The sequence below is a fragment of the Dromaius novaehollandiae genome, chromosome 11 (genome assembly GCF_036370855.1).
Source record: "Dromaius novaehollandiae isolate bDroNov1 chromosome 11, bDroNov1.hap1, whole genome shotgun sequence".
NCBI lineage: Eukaryota > Metazoa > Chordata > Aves > Casuariiformes > Dromaiidae > Dromaius > Dromaius novaehollandiae.
Window position 1 is genome coordinate 20,865,801 of NC_088108.1, and position 22,220 is coordinate 20,888,020.

Below are 22,220 nucleotides of genomic sequence, written 5' to 3' on the forward strand. Positions count from 1 at the left end.
TTTGCTGAGACCTCTGATGCGCTGGTTTTTTTGAGGTATCTAAAAGCTTAGTGGCAGCCCAGGTAGCAACACCTATTACTAAGTTGGCTTTCTATTACCAGATACTATTTTCAGCTGTTCTGGACTTCCTCAGAATTTAACTGTTAGGTTTAAAGTTGACAGATTTTAAAGTTTTCTACTTCAGGCTGAAATTAGTGGGGATGTTTGACTTGAAAAACACTTTTCTTGTCTATTTAAATGCAGTCATAGACTTTTGGCTTCGACTTTTTCATAATTTTTCATGGACTTTCTCCATAATTTTTCAGACAAGAGACTTTCACTTTCTGCAAGTTTAATACGTACTTTTGCCCTTGCTGTGAAAAAAGAAAAATGCAAACATTTGACATTGGCATGAACTCTTGAACTCTTGTGAATCTCTCTTTATAGATATCCAATAGAAACATTAGGGTTTGGCAGATAATTTTCCCCCCAGCTAAGTTTGCCTTTGGCAAGAGAAATAGGCTGGACATTTCATTTTCTTTTTTTCTCCCCCCCCCCCCCCCGTTTCCCCCCCACCAAATGACAGAAAATGAAATAAAACAGTCTACACAGGAAAAAAAAATGTGGGAAGGCTAAAATATGAAAATTCCAGTTTGATTGGCACAAAGTGACTCTAGTACAAAAAAAAGGGAAAAGCTGAAAATGAAACACATTAGGAGGACAAAAGTTAAGCACCTGGGAGAGGCACCGGGGAGCAGATGAGAGGGGGGAAGAGGCAGGACCAGGAGCTGCGAGTTGGGCCGGGGGGGAAGCAGAGGAAGGTGAGGAGAGGCTGGAGGGGCAGACGGTTTTCATCGGCACAAGTGAATTCTCCCCCAAACTCAGTCCAGGATTCCCAAGTTCCAGTGCGGTTTTCTGTCTGGCAAATATAACTTGGAAATCTGCTCACCAAGTGAGTGTTGACTGCTTTCCATCAGGTTGCACGGGTGGGAACAAGCATCCCTTGCTCCCGGCTGCTCCGCTCACCCGCATTCCCAGCAGTGCCGAGAAATGGCAGAGCATTTCTTCAGGGACAGGACCCGAGCTCTCCCTGTGCCGTGTAACCCTGCATGGGGACTCCCTCCCCGTCCTGCCCGGTATTCACCGTGGACAGCTCTAAATCCAAGCAATATTGCAGCAGCATTGAAGCTGAGAGGCCAGGAAGAGGATCCGGCGTAAGGCAAGGGCAAAGGGCGGACTCACTGAGCATGGCAACGGTGTGTTTTACCTCTCTGCACAGCGTGAATATTTTGGCTGTCTAGTTAAGCTCACAGGGAATGCAAATTTTTCAGCAGCAGCTGTAGGAGCTTGATGGTAGAAGAACAAAGTAGGAATTTATAATGTGCATATAATTGTAAAGAGAAGGATTTTTCAGTGAGAGATCAGCGGTAGTGCAGAGTAATAATCATCTTAAAGGGTGACTCTCTAGAATTAGTTGTTATTTTGTTTGAGTCCTTTGAAATCGTTTCCATACTATATAATTATCTTAAATTTTAAGTGCTTCCTGCAGTGATAATGTGTGCATTTTTGTATTCTTATGTAAATGCTTTAGCAGTTCCCAGTGTAGAATTGGAAGTGTCATTCAAAAACAGGTAATGGCTTTTCAAAATCTAGGGGAAGAAATTAATCTTTTTCTTCTACAGCATTTTGCAGTTTGTATTCTGCGGTTGTGTAGCTATGTTTTCAGCTATGACAGAAGCCTCCTTTCAATAATAAACATCCAGTGGTGGGATACAGTAAAGCAAAGAGCTGAATTTCACTCAGTCTTGGTTTAAAAAGATGTGGGACCAACAGCCAAACTGTTACATCCTACAGAGGGAAAATAATTACTCTGTACACTCAATTAATCTGCACTCAGACAACCTAGGCAAAGCCAGTTAGGAGTAATTATAAAAATATTCTGCTGTAATGACAGTTTAGGAATCCCTGATAAGATGGTAATTTTTATATGGTATTGCCAAATTAAGTAAATGCAAGTAGCTGGTCCCTCGGAGCACCTGTGCATGTGGCGAAGGCCTAAACTGGGACAGAGGGGCTTTGGGTTTAACTCTTGAAGGTTTCCTGCATAATTTTGAGCAGGTCTTAAACTCTGAAATCAATCTCTACCAGTCTAGGTACCTAGATCTCCTTGAGCATCACATATGAGCCCCCAGTCTGATGTACAGCACTTCCAGTTTAGCAAAACAGTGCCGACTCTCCTGGCTCCTGGGCTACACAGATGGCGCAGGCTAAACCCCCAAATCATGGGAAGCGTTAGCTACCCAATGAGATAGAGATGCTGCTCTGCTGAAACCTATGGCTAATTTTATAAATGCAAATGCAGTGCCCAAAGCAGTGGTTTGATATTCAGACCAGCTCCCCTGAAGATGCCGTGCGGGAACAAAGAGGGATATCAATAGGGCATCCTGGAAAGTTAGTTTTCCCCATTCTGCAGTAGATTATTCATCGAGGGGAAGGAGAGGAGCCAGCCAGCAGCTCCTCCTCCAGGAGAATGTCAGGCTGGGATAGACAGGGCTCACTTGTAAAGCTAGTAATGATGAAGGTTGTGTTTGAACCAAAAGAAACAAGGTAAGAGTTCTGCATTGTACAGAAGTAGGATGATTAAAATATGAGATTTAAAAGGCACAGTGTCTTGCTAAAAAGCTAGGGCTGAGATTTCAAAGCAGGCTGGGGAGTTCAGCCGCATACTTTCCGTGAGTTTCAAAGGATCTTTGTCTACCTTTACTAGACTGTTTTGAAAATTGAGACAAGTTCTTACATATCATTCACTTTTAATAATTTAGAGCTCAGTCCTGGAGCACTAACTCAGGCAAAGTCGTGATTCATTTCAATGGGAGCTTTGCCAAAATAAGACTGTAAGGTTTGGGGGCTGTTTCAGTGAAGGGGAAAAAAATCCCTGTAAATATTGCAAAGCAAAAATGTATCTCAGATGTATCCAAGGTAATTTCTTCCTATTTCAGCAGTCAGACTGCTGATGCCAAGGCTGATCTGGGGCAGACTTGCTCAGGCTTGGGTGAGAACAGAACTGAAATTCTCTTCTATGAAATACTCCTTGTACTTCACTTAAGCCACCCCACCAGCAGTGGTTGTGCTGAGGGAAAGCTGCGTGGGCTGCCAGGGGACAGCCCATGCTGCTCCACGAGTTCCCCCTCCTTGCCTTTCCCTGCTTTCCCACCTTGGTTTCATTTGGGTCTGTTCCTGTACCTCCCACCCCTTCTCGCGGTGCTGCTATGTTCAGAAAGGACCAGAGGCTTTAGCAAAGCTGGGTCCATGGCGTAGGAGTTGAACACCGCTGATCCACACTCCTGTACTCCCTCTGGGGCTAATTTTCCCCAGCTGTATTTGCTGTGTGCAGGAGAAGGCCAGAATGGGCAGGCTCCTAACTCCAGTGCTGCTTTTGAGTGCCTGAAGGTAGGTGAGATGAATCAGAGCTTGGAGTCAGCCCCACATATCCAGATTTGGACTCAGATCCTCAGGGATATTGAGGTAGATGAATCCCATTTATTTTGGTAGTAGTTCAGTGCCTAAGTGGTAGAATTTAAATGGAATTTACTCTGTTTGGTCGCAGCGATTCTAGCATCAAAATCCTCAGCATCTGAGGATGTCTGAAGAGGTGTCTTGTTAGCCTCAGGCCTCTTGGAAGACTGCATTTCTGAACTTACAAGCACATATTCCCCATGCACATTTAAGTGGGTAGGTGATAGTTGATAGGATTCATCAGCATTTCCCCTGAATCTTTGGCTTGCTGTGCCTTCTTCACTCAGGCTTTCTTACTGCCTGTTAGATTATAGTAACAAAGGGTACCCCTAGACAGTAAAATGGAAGATCAACCAGTGGAAGAAATTGAAAGATGATCACCTTTTCTGATAGACAAGCTCACCTTTATCCTTTCAATTGTAAGGTAGTTTTGCTCCCTGGTCTCTGTCTGGCTGGCAGCAAGCAGATGTTATTGGCTGGCATGGAAATAGATAACCAGATATTAGAAGGAGAACTGATCCAAAGCAGATTATATTCTCAAGAAAAGAAAAACTCAAGAGATTTTTCAAACCAAGCATTGGACTTACCTTTCAGATTTCTCATTGCAGTACAAGGCGCAGCAGCTGTTAATTAAGTGCCAGAAGTTCTTTGTCTTAACTGTGCTTAACAGGACTTTCCATAGCAGAGATAGGGAGTTTATTTTTAAAATCAAGGTGCTCACATCCTTCAGCTTCTTGTATAATTCAGGAACAAAGATTTCTCTGCACTGGAACCCTTCTAAATCTTGTCAGAGAATTCCTTGCCTGTTCAACGTGTAGCACTGTGAGAATAAATTGAGAATGAGATGTTAAATGTTGCTTGACTTGAATTCCCAGGAAGTCTAAAAGGCTTGCTAGTGTGGTAAAGAAAGCAGCAGCTCTAAACCGGGGAGTGGTCATACGTATATTTGCATTTATTGTTTTGCCATATCGTTTTTTATCTGTGCAATAACTTAGAATGACAACATCTCTCTTGTTGCAATATTGTAAAATAAAGGTCTACAATGTTTGGCTCATGGAGCAAATGCTCTACACTGTTCCCAGAAATCTGTGATTGTAGTCTAGGCTATCTTAGGTTAGGGTTTTAAATTGCACCCATCCCTGAGACATTTGGGTGCCTTCCAAGTTTAAATGAGCCTTGCAAGCGTTTTACCAGGGACCCCTGTCTCCTCTTCTGCGTAGACAACAGCAGCACCGTGTCTCCCGCAAGTCTGGCTCCAGAGTAATCTGTTACAAGCCAAGGGGCATCAGGAAGCGAGACATAAAATAACCAAATGGCAGACCCTTGTAAAGTCTGTATCACAGTCTGGGAAAGAGAAAGAAAGCAGAGCTTTACAAGCTTATCTCTGTGCTCAGCCTGGCTCTTAGAAGCACAGGAGTTCCCATTAAACTGTATATTTGATTTAGAGAAAGCTTCCCATAGTTCACTGAAAAAGAAACCATTGATTCTGAACTTCATAGGGGGCAGCTGTCGGACAGCTCTCCAACTTTTAAGAGGTCATTCATCATACAGCCTGGTCTCCAAACATTAATGGCTTAGCCGTATCATGGAGTGAGGTATTAGAAATGCTTGTTTCTTTCCACATTACATGGCTTGCTGGAGGCCACCGAAATAGCAAAAATAAAACCCAAAGAAGCTGTATTTTGGAGAAAGCCTCGTGTGCCTGTCTTTACATTTTGCAGTGAGGCTCTTCCTAGGCTGGTTTCCGAGGGGCTGGTTCCTCCAAGTAGCTGAGACACGCCAGGTGTGCCTTATTCTGAGGGCTTTCCTTGGGCTGAGGTTCGAGCCCAGCTGTAACATGAGCCCCCCTGGTTCCTGAGCTGTTCAGTACGAGCTTGCTCATCAGAGCAATACAGTGCTTTAAACGCTAGTGCGTGATTCCCCTGAACTGCACGCAGACATATGTGTGCTCCTTTTATTTGAGGCTGTTGCAGAGGAGGGGCTGGGCTGGGCTGCACAGTTTTTCATGTGTGGGGAGCTGGAAAACTCCCCTGAAATTAAATTTCCATTAATTTGACCCTCTAAGTGTTGCTTGTAAGGAAGGTATACCTGTCGCTTACAGAAAGAGACTTAGTCCAACTTCTGTGTAAGTGTGCCTTCTTAGTTGGGGGTCTTTATCTGCTGAAACCAATGTTTTCACCTGCTCAGTATCAACTGTCAAATAAGTGGTTGATCTTACTTCTCATCTCCCTTCTACAAGCCTTGGTTATTTTCCTTTTGAAAGTTTTTGCCGTCTGAAACTTCTCAAATCCCACAATTAGCCTGCCATCTAATATGAACATCCCTCTGAGATCCTCTTAGCAGCATATGTGCCATAACGTAATTTAGGGAACTGTGAGGGTGGGGGAATTCCAAAGAGCATTGCCACGCTATATCATGAAGCTGGTTTGACTGCCAGTAATGCCCTGGCACTGTCAAACTGCTGAGGTTTGAAAAACATCCATCCATGACATTCATGAATAAATGGATTGCAGTAAATCAAGCTCATTTGAAAAGGTCTCATTAACATTTTGTCATACAGAAATGCCACTTTGGTCAGGGTAGAGCCAACCAGCTCTTGAACCTGTGACATTCCCATTATTATTAAGCTTGGTTTCTATTACTTACACCTCATAATAAGCAGCTAAGCTGAATTAATAGAATGACAAATATCAAATACCCTTGATTTCTTAAAGCAAGGCAAGTCTATGTTTCTTTGAAGAGTATATGAAGATTTCAAAGCTATCCAAAATGCAGTAAAGTCATGGGTAGTGTTTCCCTTAGTCATAATGTGTTTGGATCAGGTGCTGAAAGAATCACTGCTTTTGTTCAGTGTAATGACCTGCTTAACTTTCCCTTCACTGAAATTATCCATGTTTAAAATTAAGCATGCAATATAACGCTTTGTAGAATAAAAGCCTAATTAATGGGCCTATTAGTTTGGTATTATTATTATTTTTGGTATATAATGCCATCTTTACAGAGTTGTACACTTGTTTCCCAAAATATGTTTGGTAATGTTTGTATCAGAGCAACACGTCTCAGAGAGCAATTCCAGCCCAGGCAGTACAGCGAAATGGTCTGGGGAGATAGTAACAACCATCTGAGAGCACTGCTAACTGCACAGGAGAAATAACAGCAGACAGGACAAATACCGTTGCTGAGAACGACAGCCTAAAAGGATAGTACTGAATGCCGAAGTATTGGCTAATCCATAGCGCCATAAATATACATTCACATTAATAAAATATACAGGCCAAATGGCAAGGCTGTCCTTTTGTGTGGAATATACTCTAAGCTGACAGAGAAGCAAGGACCTATTTGATGTAATGTGGCGTTATTTCTTCTCCTGCAGCTCCTGCTGTTATTTATCTTCTGCTTGCAGCCTCTCGCAGTCAGCGAGCAGAGGCAATTTCTAGTGCCTGGAAAAAGAACTCGTTCGGCAGCATTTGTCCCTAAGCTCTTCCTCTCAGGTGGCCCCCATCTTTCTTCTTTAGAAATGATCGGTGGCAGTGAGTTGCCCAGTGGCAGTTCGTGGAGGTCCCTGCTAGCTGAGGATCCGCTGCCTCCCGCTGCCTCCCCACCCTTTGCACGAAGAACCTTATCGCAACGGGTTGGCCATCAGACATGTGGGATGGCATCTCACCAGAGCAGCAAAGGCCGAGGAGATCACTTCCACATTGACTTGCCCAGCATAGCTCCCAGCAGCGGTACAGACAGGCTTTCAGCCGGGCTGCAGGCCACCACAGAAACTGCATTCCTCATTATCGGCTATTCCCCCGGGGAAGTGTGTAGTGCTTGTTCTGACCGTGGTTCAGCCAGCTACCCTTCCCCAAAATAAGAGAAATTTTTGAGTGCTTTCCTTTCTTCAGTAGAATTTTAGGAACATCTGCTGGTAAAATGGTTGTGTCCCTGCTTGTAATTAAACAGACAGATTTAGAGCTTGCTGCAAACACTGATTAGATTACTGTTTCTCCAGCACTTTAAGATAAATCTGCACAAATTCATGGATGCCAGTCTGAAGGAGATCTCCTCCATCTCCGTACCCCAGGGTCGATGTCCTGTAACTAGGATACAGCAGTAAATCCCACGCACTACTAATTAGTCCTGCTGCTTCCAGAGAGCCTGTCTGGGGAGCTCCCCAGTGTCAGGAGAGTTGCAAGCATTAAAGCATGCAAGCGTCAGAGGAGCCTTTGGTGCTAAAAGTGCTCCAGCCTCACTCCGACATCCTTCCTGCTGAAGCAGAAGGTGCCCGGCGTGGCCGCTCCTGCCAGCTCACCCCGTCCTGGATTATCGGACTCATGGGGCCACCACCAGCTGCTGTAACCACAAGCAGCGTTGCGGGATGACATGGCCAAGACCGGGTGTGGATGTGGCAGCAGAAAGGTTGTGCTGCCCTTCTGGCCCCCTGGGTCCTAGGAGGTGTTTAGCAAACGCCTGCCGAGTCACCTTGCTGGAGGAGCACGTTAACCTGGGGCTAGCACTCTGCAGCCCCGGCAGCAGCCGCCCAGCATCCCCCAGGGGCAGCAGTCGTGTAGGCAAATACAAGACTAATTGTGTAAAAGGGCTACTGGGACAGCAGCGTGGTTTCTCTCTCAGCTGCTTTTGCCAGCTGGCTGACATCTCGCCCTTGCAGCAGCCGGGCGGGGACACGGCGATGTCTCCCTGGTGGGATGGCTTTTCCTTGATGCTGCAGCTCTGTTGAAGATTCCAGGCCTTTGGGTGCTTTCTCCGTCCGCTTGTCCTGACGAGGCAGGGAGAGCTGGCAGGCAATTAGCAGCTCAGAGGAGCAAACCACAAGTGGCTGACACAAAATCAGGCAGTTGCAGTGTCTCCTAAGGCTCAATCGCCTCTTAGTGCTAAGCCTCAGCTACTCGTATCACTAGCCATGTTCAGAGAATGGCAATGGGCTCGGGGCTCGGCCATTAAAATGAGGAGGATGTAGGGCTCTGTTTAACTGGGAGCAGAATATGGCCCCATACCTTAAAGGAGCTCTTCAGCTTAGATATGTTTTTTTAAAAAGTAATGTCTGACACACTTAAGTTGAGGACATTCTGCACAACAGCTGTGTCAGAGAGATTTGACAAAACCAGGATTTGATGTCAATTATAACTGCTGGCAATCTGATTGCAATGGCTGGGAGGTTATCTGTGTAATAATGGGCATGCCATAAAATAGGTTGCTTAGCATCTTTGGGGCTTTCTACTCTAGTGCGGGGGAGAAAAAGCCTTCATATCTGCCTTTTGCTTCCTTCTCTGTTCTTTTAATTTTTAGGCTTGGGTACACTGATCAGAAGGTCAGAAATACCATAAAATTGGACTGTATTTATCAGAGACACAATTTGAAAGATACAGAACTTTTGTACAAATGCACAATAGTGAAGCTGAACAGCAAAGACTATTTCATTTTACTTTGTCGTAAGACAAATGACTGAAAATATCTTGCCTCCATTATACAACGCAATGGCGCAGCCTCTTTTTAAATGTTGTGTTTCGTTTCTGGAAATGATATAGAAAAAAGATTGAAAGGATTCAGTGAAGGGTAATGAAAATGAGTGGAGGCACGGAGAACCTTTCATAGGAGGAGAGATTTAAAAAGATTAGGCCCGCTTAGTTAAGACAAGAGATGAATAAGCAGAGACATGATAGAGAGATGTGGGGTAATGAATGGCACAGAAGAGGCACACTGGGTACTTTTATAAGCTGTTTTTGAAAATTAAAAGCAGAGAAAAGAAAGCTTTAAAATGAAGAGAAGTTTACTTAGATAAAGCACAACAACCATCACCTTTTAGATGTGTTTTCCACAGTGCTAACATCACCTGTGTAAGTCATCGTCACAGGAAACTGAGATAATGAGCTTAGGAGTATTATAAAACGAACTAGCTGCTCGGGGAAGGGGAGATCTTGAGCCTGTTGAGAGGGAACAGGAGTTCTGCTAAAGTCATGAATGGGAGCAAGATTTACCCAGCTGACATGATCACAAGTCTGCTGAAATGAACTGCCAGCCTCAGTGGGCTCCTAATATCCATATGCTATGTATAGCTATGGATACACTGTGTGGGGATCTATCTGCTTCAGCTGCCCTCGGTGAGGTAAGGTGACTTGATTTCCTGTCCAGGTTGAGCAGGCAGGCTCTTTCCCGACATGTTTTCAGAGAGCACATCTCTTCCAGCATCCCTGTTTTCAGTAGTCTGTGTAGACCCTGTGTTGACGCAGCTCCTGCTGTCCGCTTGATGTGCTCGCGGGGTGGATCTTGGTGCTTCGGTCAGCTGGGTAGATGGAGTTGCTCTACTTGGCTCAGTCCAGCAGGAGGGAGATCATGAGAAGATATAGCAGGTCAGAACCAAGGTCCAGCCAGTTCAGTGTCTAAAGATGACCAGTAACATATAGCTGGAGAAGAGTATGACAGTAGAGTGCACAAGGGCAGGGCAAGCATGCAGGACACTTCCACCTCCCATTTTCCACTGACCCACATCTGGGAATTGCCTGAGCCAGAGGTTATAGTGCTTGATCAGATATGGGAGTGTGGTCCATGAATTCCTTCTCTGGAGCTTTATCATGCAATGTAATCTTTGGTTAGACACTGAGAAATTTATTCTAACATTCTTTTTTTTTTTCTTTTTAAACACCAAACCCATGCTTATGAAGATCTCTCTCTAAAGAGGCTTAAGAACAGATTAATACACAGGCTTTCCTTTACAGATTTTGAAGCAATAAGAGGACTTTTGTATGTGTGAAACAATGAAAATTAAATATAAAGAAAAAAAAAGCAGTATCTGGTTAATACTAGGATTGTACCACATACGTTGATCTCCTCCCTTACTCTGGTTTAGAGCCTTCAGATAACCTGACAGGCGCTTATTGCTTAATGAACCTTCCTGAGTTTCACAAAACAGACTGTGTTTAAAGGCCAGATACTTGCTTTTATCTTATTAGAATTTCTTTAATTTTGTACTAGGGCTGGCAAGTCTTGTGCCCTAAAGCCAGCAAAATCAAAAAGGGTATATGCAAACATTAGGAGGTATTGAAATATTTATAGAGGGTTTGATCATTCTGGAAATCGCAGTACCATGCATCCAGAATGGGCAGGGGTGCACATGTTCAGCGTAGCTTTGTGCTGATAGAGAGGAGAAGCATATGAGACAATGTGGATCCCCTCTCTTTCTTATTTATGTTGAGTAAATTACATTAAGTCTTATAACTTGGCAGGCAGGATTAGGAAAGGAACCTGTGTTTGACATCTGCAAGGTGTTTTCCTGGGCGTCTTGCAGAACATTGAAATAACATTGTAGACCTTCTCTGACAGGATTAGTTTTCTCTGCAGTGATCAGAAGAGTGTCTCCTTTTTGCATGTATCATGCTTTCGTTCACTTGCCCCAGTTAGGAGGTGTTTTGGTTAATCAATACAGCTGTAGAAGTGAAGCATCACCAGAAGACAGGGGAACAATAATATGATCATGCATAGGTCCTATCTCAATTACATTTCAGCATTGCTTACAGTCATTGAGTCTTTTCCCTTGAGGTTGTCAGGCAGTACAGTACATCCATTTTATGGGCAGAACAAGCTGAGAAGTGACACACCAAGCTTTAAATAGGTATTTATTGATGTGCCTAAATGCCACTTAAGAATCTGGGCAAAGATGACTTGGACAAGTTTTCACAACTGAATCACTGATTAGTACTGAGAAGTAATGAAGGAAATTTAAACCTGTAAATCTCTGTATTTGTGATTAATATGTTTTCTGCCTCAGTTCATCGTGTGCATTTTTTCCCAAAGTTTTTTGAGAGTTTGATTTGCTGTGTGAAGGAACAATGTCGAGGGAATAATTACAAGAGCTTTTCAATTCTTTCTTCATAGATTCAGAGAATACCTAGTGACAACCTTAAATCTCACTCTGGAGATGCTGGATAACCAGCTGTTTCCTTGGGCTCCATTTTGCACTTTTTGGAAGCTATGTCCTAAATAAATTTACACACCACAGAGTTTTTGCGCTTCACTTCATAGAATCTGGTTTATGACAATATCCCATCCCAAACAATTGCTTGGGATCACTTTTAAGAGAAATAGTGCCATTCTGTCATTCCTGCCAGTAAGTGGATTTTTATAATTAAAGAATTTAATATATCTCATCTACATAAGTTTGAATTTAATTTTCTTCCCTGAATGGTCGCATGGCCAGTGCAATGCCTTCAAACTGTGGTGAACTCAGGGGAGTTATACCCTTGAGTATACTCAAGAATTATACCCTTCCACAAATTCTTGTTCAGCAGTTGGGTTTTGCTCTAGCAGTAGTTAGGTCAGCTTTTCAGCGCTCTCTGAGGACTTTAGGGTACCTACAATGTCTTTGTGAGAGCTCACGTGGAAGAAGCACTGATATGGCATGTCTTCTAAAGCCCATGTAAATGCAGCTTTTCAAAAAGCACATCCTTTGCTGTGACCAGTGACTGTTGTATGTGGTCATGCTTACCTGGTCAAATGGATTTCCTAATTACGGTCCTACAAGATCTGTGCATATTCATGTATTGTGAGTTGTTCTCGCTGAAATCACTAGGATTCCTCACAATAGGTAAATTTAAGCAAAATGGATGATCTTTTGGGATTGGAACCTCTCTGTGGGAACTATAATATGTTAGTCCCTATTCAGAATAAATTGCTTCAAGATAATTATAAGTTTCCAGTGTTGCAGCAAACAGATTTTGGTGGCTTCACAAAATACCAGTTTCTTCACGCCGTCTTCTCACACTGATGCTCCAGAAGCTGTTATTTCTGGTAAACTTAAAAGTTGAAGTATTCACATCTTGTGCTGTTGATACCACTGCACATTACAGGGTGGTGACCCAGAGGATACACCCTGGAACTTCACATGCCAAGATGTAGAAAATCAATCTCTGTTAATAAAAAAGACAGGCTCACTGGTGCAGAAAATCACTACTCAGGAGCCTTAAAGAGGCTCCTTCAAAAATTCATGATTATAGAATGAAATCCTGGGCTACATTACAGTCCTCAAAGAAATCAGGATATGGAGGAAAAAAAATCCAATTTTCATTAGGTGGAGAAAATAAATGAATCCAATAAGAAGACAGAGTCATTGATTAAATGGAACATAACTTTATGTTCTATATGTTAGAATATTTCCCAGGTATCCCAATACTTTTCCCAAGTATTTCCAAAGTTACTTTTTAAAAAATGTTTATTCATACCCCTAGCACTAAAGCTGTCTGAATAAATTTTCAGATTATTCTGGTCAACTGCTGTACAGTAGCTGCAGGATATTCAACCTACAGTGATCTATAGAAATTTAACAACTAGCCCAGTGACTTAAACTTTCAAATCTGTAAAGTATTCAGTCATGTCCCCTGCTGGTGATATTCACGATGTAAATACAGCATGCACTGAACAGCCCTGAGCAGGCATCTTTGACCTCCCTGTGTGCACTGTGCCTGCAGCCATCCTGACTACAGTCTTTTATAATATGACAGAGACTTGAAGATGCTGAATATCTGTCTTTAAATCGAATTTCCCATTATCTGTCGGGGGGAGGGGGCTCAAACTCCAGGATCACCGTCATTTGGGGGCCAGAATCATTACAGTTCAGTCCTGCAGCATAAGTGAGTTTGATGGCTGATAATTTGGATGGCTGATAATTTGGTTTGGCTTGTAACAGTGGCCTTTGCACAATTAGAGCAGGAAGAATTCCAGCTTTGCTTTAACTTTATTTTAGCTTTCAGCTTTGGCAGAGCCATAACACGGTATTTTGTATGGAAGAGGCTGGACCATTTTAGATGTTTCTAAAATTACTTAAGTTGCAATTTTTCTTTCCCTTGGTAATCTAGTCCGCTGCTTGGAAATACAGCTATTCTAAATGTATGCTGCAATGCCTTTTTAGGGTATTATCATACACAAAATTATTCTTTTTTATTTTTTTATATTTAATGCAGTTGCAGATATATTCATACATTTCAGTAGTTCAGCCGATCAGATCAAAACCAAGAAGAAGCTTCTGACAGTTCATCCTCTTGCTTACTTAAGCATGACTGAGTCATGGCTACAATGATTCCAGTACTTTTTAAAAAGTTTTATTCATTCATTCATTCTTTCATTCATTGTTTGGGGGCATGTGTGAGGGGCTCAGGTGAGCAGGATTTATTGTTGCATAGATAGCATCATTCTTGACTTCTGAAGTAAGAAGCTGGAAATGCTATTTCACACAAATACTTGGTTTTTCCTCTGTTTTGTGTAACAATGTATTCATAGCACTTGACTCCTCAGATCTCATTCAAATTATTTTCATTGCAAAGATGGACTTCCTTTCAGGACAGCTGAGAGACAGGAAAAGTAGACTATACTTACATCTATTGATATGTCTGTTCAAGGCCTTAGAATTCAACACTTATTTATATGTATAAATTTTCAATAGGATTAATTACACAAGCTAGAAGAGGTCAGTTTTAATTTGGGCAATCAGTGTAGGCCTTCTCCAGACTTTGACCTGTATTTCTGGAGTACATTATTAAAGAACTTGCCAGCAAAGATGATATAATGGCCATTCTGGACTAGCTCTTCTGCTCTTATTTTAGCTAATGGGCTGGTGGAAGCTCAATCTGTACCCAGCTGGGCCAGCGTGTACATTTGCCAAGCTCAGGAAAGTACGTTTTAATTGAAGTACCCCCAAGTCAGGAGCACATCTGTTAGCATGCCTAATTCAAAGCTTCCCTTTGCAGTTCTCTTCCCCCACTCTTTTTTTAATGAGTAGCAAAGGCATATACTGGATTAAACGAAATGCAAGCAATGGGTGGGCACAAACACTTGCAGAAGGTGAGCTGTGCTGGATGCAGCTGCTGGGTATTCAGGAGCTAGCAGAGCGTTTCAGCTCCTGCAAGCAGCTCCTGTGGGAATGACTTTTACTGGGAAGGGAGGAAGCCTTCCCCACTGTGCATCCGTTTTTCAGAGTTGCAGCCATAGCCTGGGAATTACACAGATGATGGTCAAGACAAAGGAGCTTGATCTTGTGCCAAACAGTCACGTGAAGGAGGTGGTCCAGTCTAGTGGAGCAAAAACCAGGAGCGGATTTGACATGGGCTTGTTAGTCCAAGGGAAAAATAAGGATGAAATAGATTTTTAGCATCTTTCCATCTGTCTCCCCACTCTGTTTCAATCTCTCCCGTTTTGCGGAGCAGGGCTGGTGGCACTGTGGTCCTCTGTGAAGTGCTGGAGTGGGATCAGGCACCGATCCCCTCGTGGAAGGGGCTGGTGCTGCGGATAACTGGCTTCCTCAGAGAGAGCCAGAGCAAATGTGTGGCTCTGTTTGTGACCTGCACCTCTGGCACAGCATACAGGCAGGCCTTTTGTACCCTAAACAGCTCCAAATTACTGTACATAAACCATAATCTTCTGGCAGGAGCACTGTAGTTTTCCATTTGGCTGCTAATTGGATGATATACTTGCAATAGCCGTTATTAACATGGCGAGCACTGGGCAGGGTAAAGTGATGGAAGGCTTTTATTTAGAAATCTTGTAAAAATACAGTGACTGTCTCTGCTTGACAGCGATTGAAACCAATTGTCAATTAGCTAAATAACAGCCAATTAGCTTGAAGGAAAGAGGAGAAAATTGCTTACTTCACATTCTTTGTTGAAGCAAATGCCAGTTAGAGGATGTGTTTTTTTCTTTCTCCTATAAGAAGACAAAATGGCAAAAGATGTGGAGAAAATAGTGTTTTTTAAAATACCATCTTTTTCTGAGACAAGAATATTTGAGAAACTAGATAAGAACATCTTAAGCTCCTGAGACATTTAATTTCCTGTGATTTTTTTTTAAATCAAAATTACAATCATTATGCGAGCACAATTTTTCTTCCTTTCTTTCACGTTGCTGTAGGATACTTATGCACAAGGACAGCTCCGCTGAAGCTGGCTGACTTCACAAATAGAGACTAGCTTGCAGCTGGCTGCTCCGAAATGCAGCACTAGGCAGGATTACGATATTTACATCTGCATGACCAGACCAAGCCCTTCCTCTTTTGTACTTTATGGACTTTCAGGGGTCAGTAGGTGAGACGTTGTCAAAATGTGTAATGTTAAAAAAAACGAAGTACCTAGAGGACTTAGGAAGCAAGGGAGTGATTGTTTCAGGACTGGCGTTTAGGTCTTAGACGGATCTAAGACCATCTTGCCATGTTTCATGGCTGCATCCTTTTTTTTTCCATCTGGGCAGTCATGCTCAAAAGTATTGATGGAGTCGAGGCCATTACACAGTGAAAGCCCATCACTCCACAGGCAGGAAGAAAAAGGCTCTCTCCTGGTTTGTTGCTCTTTATTTTAACTATTAACCCAACACCATCTACTCCCCTGCAAAAAACAGTGCAGTTCAACGTGGGGACTAAAGCTTGATCTTACAGGCTTTGCACCGTGGTACCATTTAACTCCTACCATTCTTGGAGCAGAGGCTGATGTCTCTAGGGGGTCTCTGACAGCTAGACTTGCAGTGGATGATCTGCTGGGCACAGAAAGAGCACAGGTTAGACCGAAGAGGCAGCTGCTAGAGGCTAACTTAATATTGCTGGGTTAGTAAGAAACCATTTACTTGACGGCATCCTGCCTTTGAATTTCTATTGCACTTTCCCCACAAGCAGTTAAGGGCAGCAGTTAATGCACAAAGGCTTTATGTGTCCTAACTTCCCGCCTGTAGGGCCAAGCTGCAGCCAGTCCCTTGTGGTTGACTCTAGGACTGTGTCTGCCTAATATCCATTAGTTGCATCAGTCAATAATTCTTCACTTAGAGTTTTTACTCGTTGTTCAAAAAGATTTTATTATGCTGCTTTGAGCTGCTCACAGCATCATTTCACAAGTTTCAAATTGTGTTACTCTTTTGTTAATACTTTTAGGGCCAGTGTTTCATAATCGGATAGCGAAGGTCGAGAGGTATGTCTTTTAACCGTTGGAAAAGCAATGAATATTGGATGCTTTTGCATTAACTGATGTAAAATTCAGCACTGCACATATTGATCTGTTACTTTCTTACAGGAACATTTTACACCTGAATGCAAGTTCAAAGAATCAGTATTTGAAAACTACTATGTGACATATTCCTCAATGATCTACAGACAGCAACAGTCTGGCCGGGGTTGGTATTTGGGTCTTAACAAAGAAGGAGAAATAATGAAAGGAAACCACGTGAAGAAAAATAAACCTGCAGCACACTTTCTTCCAAAACCATTAAAAGGTAATTGGCTTGGTTTGCTTCATTTATCTGAGCTGACATTATATTGTGTCGGAAATGTTTAATTGCTGTGCATACACATTGGAAGGGCTCAGCTGCTTATATAACAGGAGTATAACGTTCTGTAACACACCATTAATGCAATCAGAGCTGCTTTATTTAGGTTTCTCCAATTCCGTTTTTTCTCATCTAACCAAATCGGTATATTAGCTTCTTTGTATCCAAAGTCCACAGTGTCTCCATTGCAGGGGATGAAGGCTTTACCTGGAATGGCCCAAACACCTGCTCACTGGCCATTTGCGTCTTGCTGTGCATCTTGTCACTCTGTGCTTTATGTTACAGGCTGTTTGTCTGTCTATTTTTGCCTGGGATAAAGCTGTAACGTGCAGTGCTAATTAAACTGTAATTAATGTGGCACCAGCATGTGACAATTAAAGGTAACGCATGTGGGATACATGTGCTGCTTTGTCTTAAAAGCTGGGACCTCGATTCATCCCAGTTAACTGAAGCATCCAAATCAGTCCTGTGGTCACACCAGGCTCTCCCTTTGGTCAATGCAAAGAGAGAGATCTCAGCCATGGCATGGAGGTGCTCCCCGTTCTGCAGAAGAGCCAACTTCTCTCTGCTCCTTCCTCAAGAGGGATGAAACCCTCTACTGCTGGTTTCTGCTCTTAAGCAACCTTGCAAAGCAGTGTTATTTTGAAATCAGAGAGCATATTTCAAAGATGCATAGTCCTGGATGGATACTGGTCTAGCTTGACAGGCTAATATAGGACAAGGTTTTAGGTAACTGATGTTGGGGTTGACTCTCACTTCTGATATGTGTTAAAATAAAGGAAACAGAAGACTTAAAAATCCATTTTCTCACCTGTTTGCCTAGGCTATGTATACAAGTAACAGGTCATACTGTAGCTATTGGCAGAGCACTTCACCATTAGTAAGCAACTGCTGATTTTTATCAGCTCAGGTCTATCTTGCAGCATTTTGTACGTGCAGTGGTTAAGTGGGTGATTTAATTGGGAGGGGGAGGAAGCCGTGTTTTTTCCTGTCTCTGAAATGTCATTCCCTTAAAGAGGTGCTCAGAATTTCTTAGGAAGCATTTGAAATGGAAGAGGTCTCCTTGCAGTGAATGGCTATGTTTCCTTCATTCCCTCCTTACGCTGCTTATTGCTGAGTGAAAAATGCATGTTTCACAGCCAGACGTGGCACTGACTGATGAGTAGCCTGTGACCCGTGCTGACGTGCTGCCCTCTCCTTTGCTTTGCAGTGGCCATGTACAAGGAGCCTTCTCTCCACGATCTCACAGAATTCTCAAGATCTGGAAGTGGGACCCCAACAAAGAGCAGAAGTGTTTCAGGAGTGCTAAACGGGGGTAAATCCATGAGCCAAAATGAGTCAACGTAGCCAGGTTAAGGCAAGCCAAGTGCTCTCTAAACAGAACCTTACCTCTGGATGCAGTTGAATTCTTACTAGCAGTCTTTCATCCAAACGTTCAATTGCCCAGGACAAGCCACCGAACTTGCATAGGTCACTCGTTTATCAGCCATTAGATCTACTGGTTGTCAAAGGATATACCCCAATAATGTAGAATATGCTTGTGCATATCACAAGGCACTTGGATAGCCAGCAAACATAACTGCGGAATAAATCTGAGAAGAAATGTCCAGCTCCTTCTCTCTTTCTCTCTCTCTCTCTCTTTCTCTCCTCTCTTTCTCTCTCTCCTATGCTTTGTGGAATACGAAACAAAAACATTTCACAGCATTCACTGCTGATAAGAATTTGCTTTCCAACTAAGAAAAAGACCACTTTTGCTCTTCAAAGGAAATTTTAATGCTTATATGTTTTATAGGGGCAAACAAAAATAAATATGTAAACTCTGTTGTTTCCTTGGCTTACCGTTTTATATCTAAGGCTTGATAAAAAAAAAAGTATCCTTTAATTTGGAATAGAGCAACTTTTTGATTTCTGAACTCCAATGGGTCTTTAAAGCTACGTCTTTAAAAAAATAATTAAAAATTCAGGGTTGGAACTGAGAGTTGGTGTCTCAGGCTCAAGCAAACAGTGTTCTTGTGGTTTTAAACACAAAGAAATATAAATTTTTATAGATTTGTAGTTTCTGGTAAAGTTCTTGTGCTAACCCCAGTCTGTAGGAATTGAGTTGTTTTGTTATCCCAAGTGGCAGTTAACGGAAAGGGATAAAATTATCCTCCAGTGTAGATTTCTCTTAATTCCATTTTGTGTGTCATGTTAAACTATTGTTGTGGCTTCTTTTCTAAAGACAGAAACTGTGGAATTAAGGTGACTTAATTTTTTTATAAGAAACGTCTTATTTGTAAAAGTCCTTCTTTCACTGTAATGGGCACGTGAATATTGTGTAGGAGGAGCGTTAGGACAGGTTACCCCTAAACAACATATACTTATACATGCTATTGGAAACAATTGTTTAAAAAAATGTAGTTAGGTTTCCATTTAGGTCATCATGTCTGTTGCATGGGAGAAAGTTGGACTATTGGCATAGAGTTGCATGACGTGTAAGATTTTGTGCATTAATCATCGTTGGATTCTGTGCTCCAAAACCGACATAGTTCTGTACAGGCAGCTTTCTGCCTCGTACAAGAGAGTTGTTTATTATTTGTTGTATACACAACCATGCACTGAATAAACTATTTATATTAAGATGTACTTTTTAAAAAAGCTTGTTTGATTATATTATGTACCTTGGATACTAATTTCAAAGGAGAGGGTTGGCAGTTAAATTATAATATGATAAAGCGGTACTGTAACTAATGTTAAAAATCCTTTTATGTAATGGGTTATTCCCTCGTAATGCCATACGCTATACAAATGAGAACGTGTTCTTCCTTTTGGATATTGTTAGAACTGGTCTTACATGCCCAGCCGAGATACTCAAAACATAGTGACTATTTAGTGCCACAAAGTGGTGGTGACGTTTCCTCTGCTGCGCGCTGTTGGAGTCCCGGAGAATTTCACTGCTCGGCTTCGAGCTTCTCCAGCTAACCGCTTTGTTACGCCTCCCAAGCGGTGACCCTACCCACCACCTTGCAGCATGCCTCCCGAGAGCCCCCGGTACCCAGGGGCACCCAAAGAGAGCTGGTAAGTCAAGCTCGTGCCAGAATGGCACCTCGAGGATGGTCTGAGTTTGCAGCGTGCGACTGCAGGCACGCTGTAGGGGCCCGTTTAATCTGGTCTCGAAGAAGCAGGCTCCCAACCTCCTGCCTTTGTGCATGTTCTAGAGAAAAAACGAAAAAAAAACCCTCTCTCTCTCTCTCCTGACCTTCCTTTTCTGTCAAAAAATATCAGTGAGAAATTTCCTCTTCTATGATATCCAGACAGCTCTGACAGGTGAGCTTCACTTATCAAGGCTTTCCAAGAAGTCCTAGGAGGAACAAGTTCACATCACATGTGGTTGAAGAAACAGCCCTGGAAGGGAAGAGAGTGGACATGGAAGCAAGAAGCTGCCTATAAATGTTAGCCAGAGATTGCAGTTGGGTATTCTGCTATCTGGTCTGTCCCCCTCCCACTTGACCAAATGGAGTTAGACCTCAAACCAGGCTGGGACAGGAGCAGCAGAGGGAAGCACAGCTTCTGTCCCTCATCTGGCTGCTTGTGTCCTGTCTTTGCCCCGTTCCTTCAGTTGTGCCAGTGCGATTGATATAAGACAGTGTGGGGCTGAGAGAGAAGGGAAGGAGTATATTCAGCTAATACTAATTATGTTTCAGATCAAAACTGTAACTCTGTAGTAGGCAAGAAGCTTCATCTTGCTGAGCTCGATGTTTTTCTCCCCGCATAACACCCTCTCACTGGCCTTCGGAGGGCCCACAGGCCCTCAGCTCGCTCCTCGCAGAAGAGCGAAGATGGTGGGTGCTCAGTGAAAGCCCCTTTGCTTGGAGGCTGCTGCAGCACTCATACTTCTTAGCACTTGTCACTGGGCTTCCCCTAGCTTGTTCCTCTAGCACAGTCAGTACCATGGAAATGTTCCTTAAAAATTGAAGACCTGACCAGCGATTGCTCCAGGGCTTTTGAGAACTGAGTTGGTCAGGAGCATCTGTTCCCTTCAACTAAGCGTGCTTTGCCCCTGTGGAACATTTTCTTTAACCCTCCCGACCCTAGACATCAGACTTATGAGGGGCATGTTTCAAGTAAGGAGTCCTAGTGCCTTAGGAACATAAAACTTGATTAAAAATAAAAAAGAATTAAAAAAGAAAAGTCATTATATGTGCCAAAGCTACCGAGATACATTGTTAAATGCTGAGTTCTGCTGTCCTAAAGGTAACTGCAGGGCTGCTGCTTTGCTTTTAGCCGCGGCCTTGCTTTTGTTCCCCATCCCCAGTACATCCAATCATGACGGTAATCTGCAGGGAAGAAGAAATGCTCATCTCACACAGCCTCGCTTCTGAAGTCTATAGTTTGCCTTTGGTACTGACATTGGCATCAGCTGTGAACAGTCACTGCCAAGTCCCTAGCTTCAAAGGTTTCTAGTATACCAAACTAACAAAGCCCACTCTTGGATTAAAGATGAGACAAGAGATTTGGTGATAGCTGATCCAGAAACAGCTGTTTCTGACAATTATGTTAAATTTGTGGCAAGGCTGCTCTGACAATAGTTTTTTCCTTCAGAGTATTGTGGAAGTATAGGGGAATACCTTTAATAGCATCCTGATACTATACAAAGGCTCACGTATGCTATAGGCAAGGTGTGCGGGGGGAGGGGGTATGCCCAGGATTTACCTGTAGCCTCTGGATCGATAAACTGTGATTCAATAAGGAGGAACAGAGTAGAATGTCCCTTTGCTGTCAGTGAAGTGAAGGTGATATCCCAAACTAGTCAAAGCCCCTCGGGTAGACAGGAACACAGATTTAGGAGCCAGACTCCAGAGTATTTACCCTCTTCCTTCAGCACCCATAGGCAGACCCTCAGAGAGATGACTTCTTGATAACATGTTCCTTAAACCTGCTAGATGTTAAAAAAAGATATCCATAGTGATGGTTGACTATGAAAATAAGCTATTTAGCTGCTGGTCAACCTACTTTGTTCTGCTACATGTACCTGTTCAAGTGCTAGAAGATGCATGCCTGGAATAAGGAAGAAAAACCCAGGGGCTGGTATGAAACCAAGCCCTGCACTGGCTATGAGCAGCCAACCATCTGCAGAAGTCTTGGTCTCCGGCCCTTCTGTTATTGTAAATATGATGGCTGATGCCCTCCATCTTCCAATTCAGTTGCTGAATGCTCTTGTCCTTGTACATCCACCAAGGCCTCCCACACACTGTGCAGTGTCCTACAGGGCTGAATTTGGCTCAGGAAGTGTAAAACCAGCCCAGCAGCTTTGCAGTTCACCTGGGTCCACCTGGAAGAGTCCCTGAGCCACTGCAGGGTCTGTGCAGAGACCTTCAGAAAGGCTGAAAAATACTACCTGCCAGCCCCAAATGAAACATATCACCCATGAAATTGGGAGAAATACTGCTAGG

The 22,220-nt window shown here is 43.0% G+C and overlaps 1 protein-coding gene across 3 annotated transcripts in view; it reads left to right on the plus strand.

The window, feature by feature from the left end:
- The window catches only part of FGF13 (fibroblast growth factor 13), a 256,446-nt gene extending 237,033 nt beyond the window's left edge, over positions 1–19,413 (plus strand). For all 3 annotated transcript variants that reach the window (XM_026111075.2, XM_026111077.2, XM_026111076.2), the window contains 2 exons: positions 16,536–16,734; positions 17,999–19,413. In XM_026111075.2, the coding sequence (XP_025966860.1) occupies positions 16,536–16,734; positions 17,999–18,135 (336 nt within the window). In that variant the 3' untranslated portion in view covers positions 18,136–19,413. The remainder of the gene's footprint in view (positions 1–16,535; positions 16,735–17,998) is intronic.
- The last annotated feature ends 2,807 nt before the right edge of the window (positions 19,414–22,220 follow it).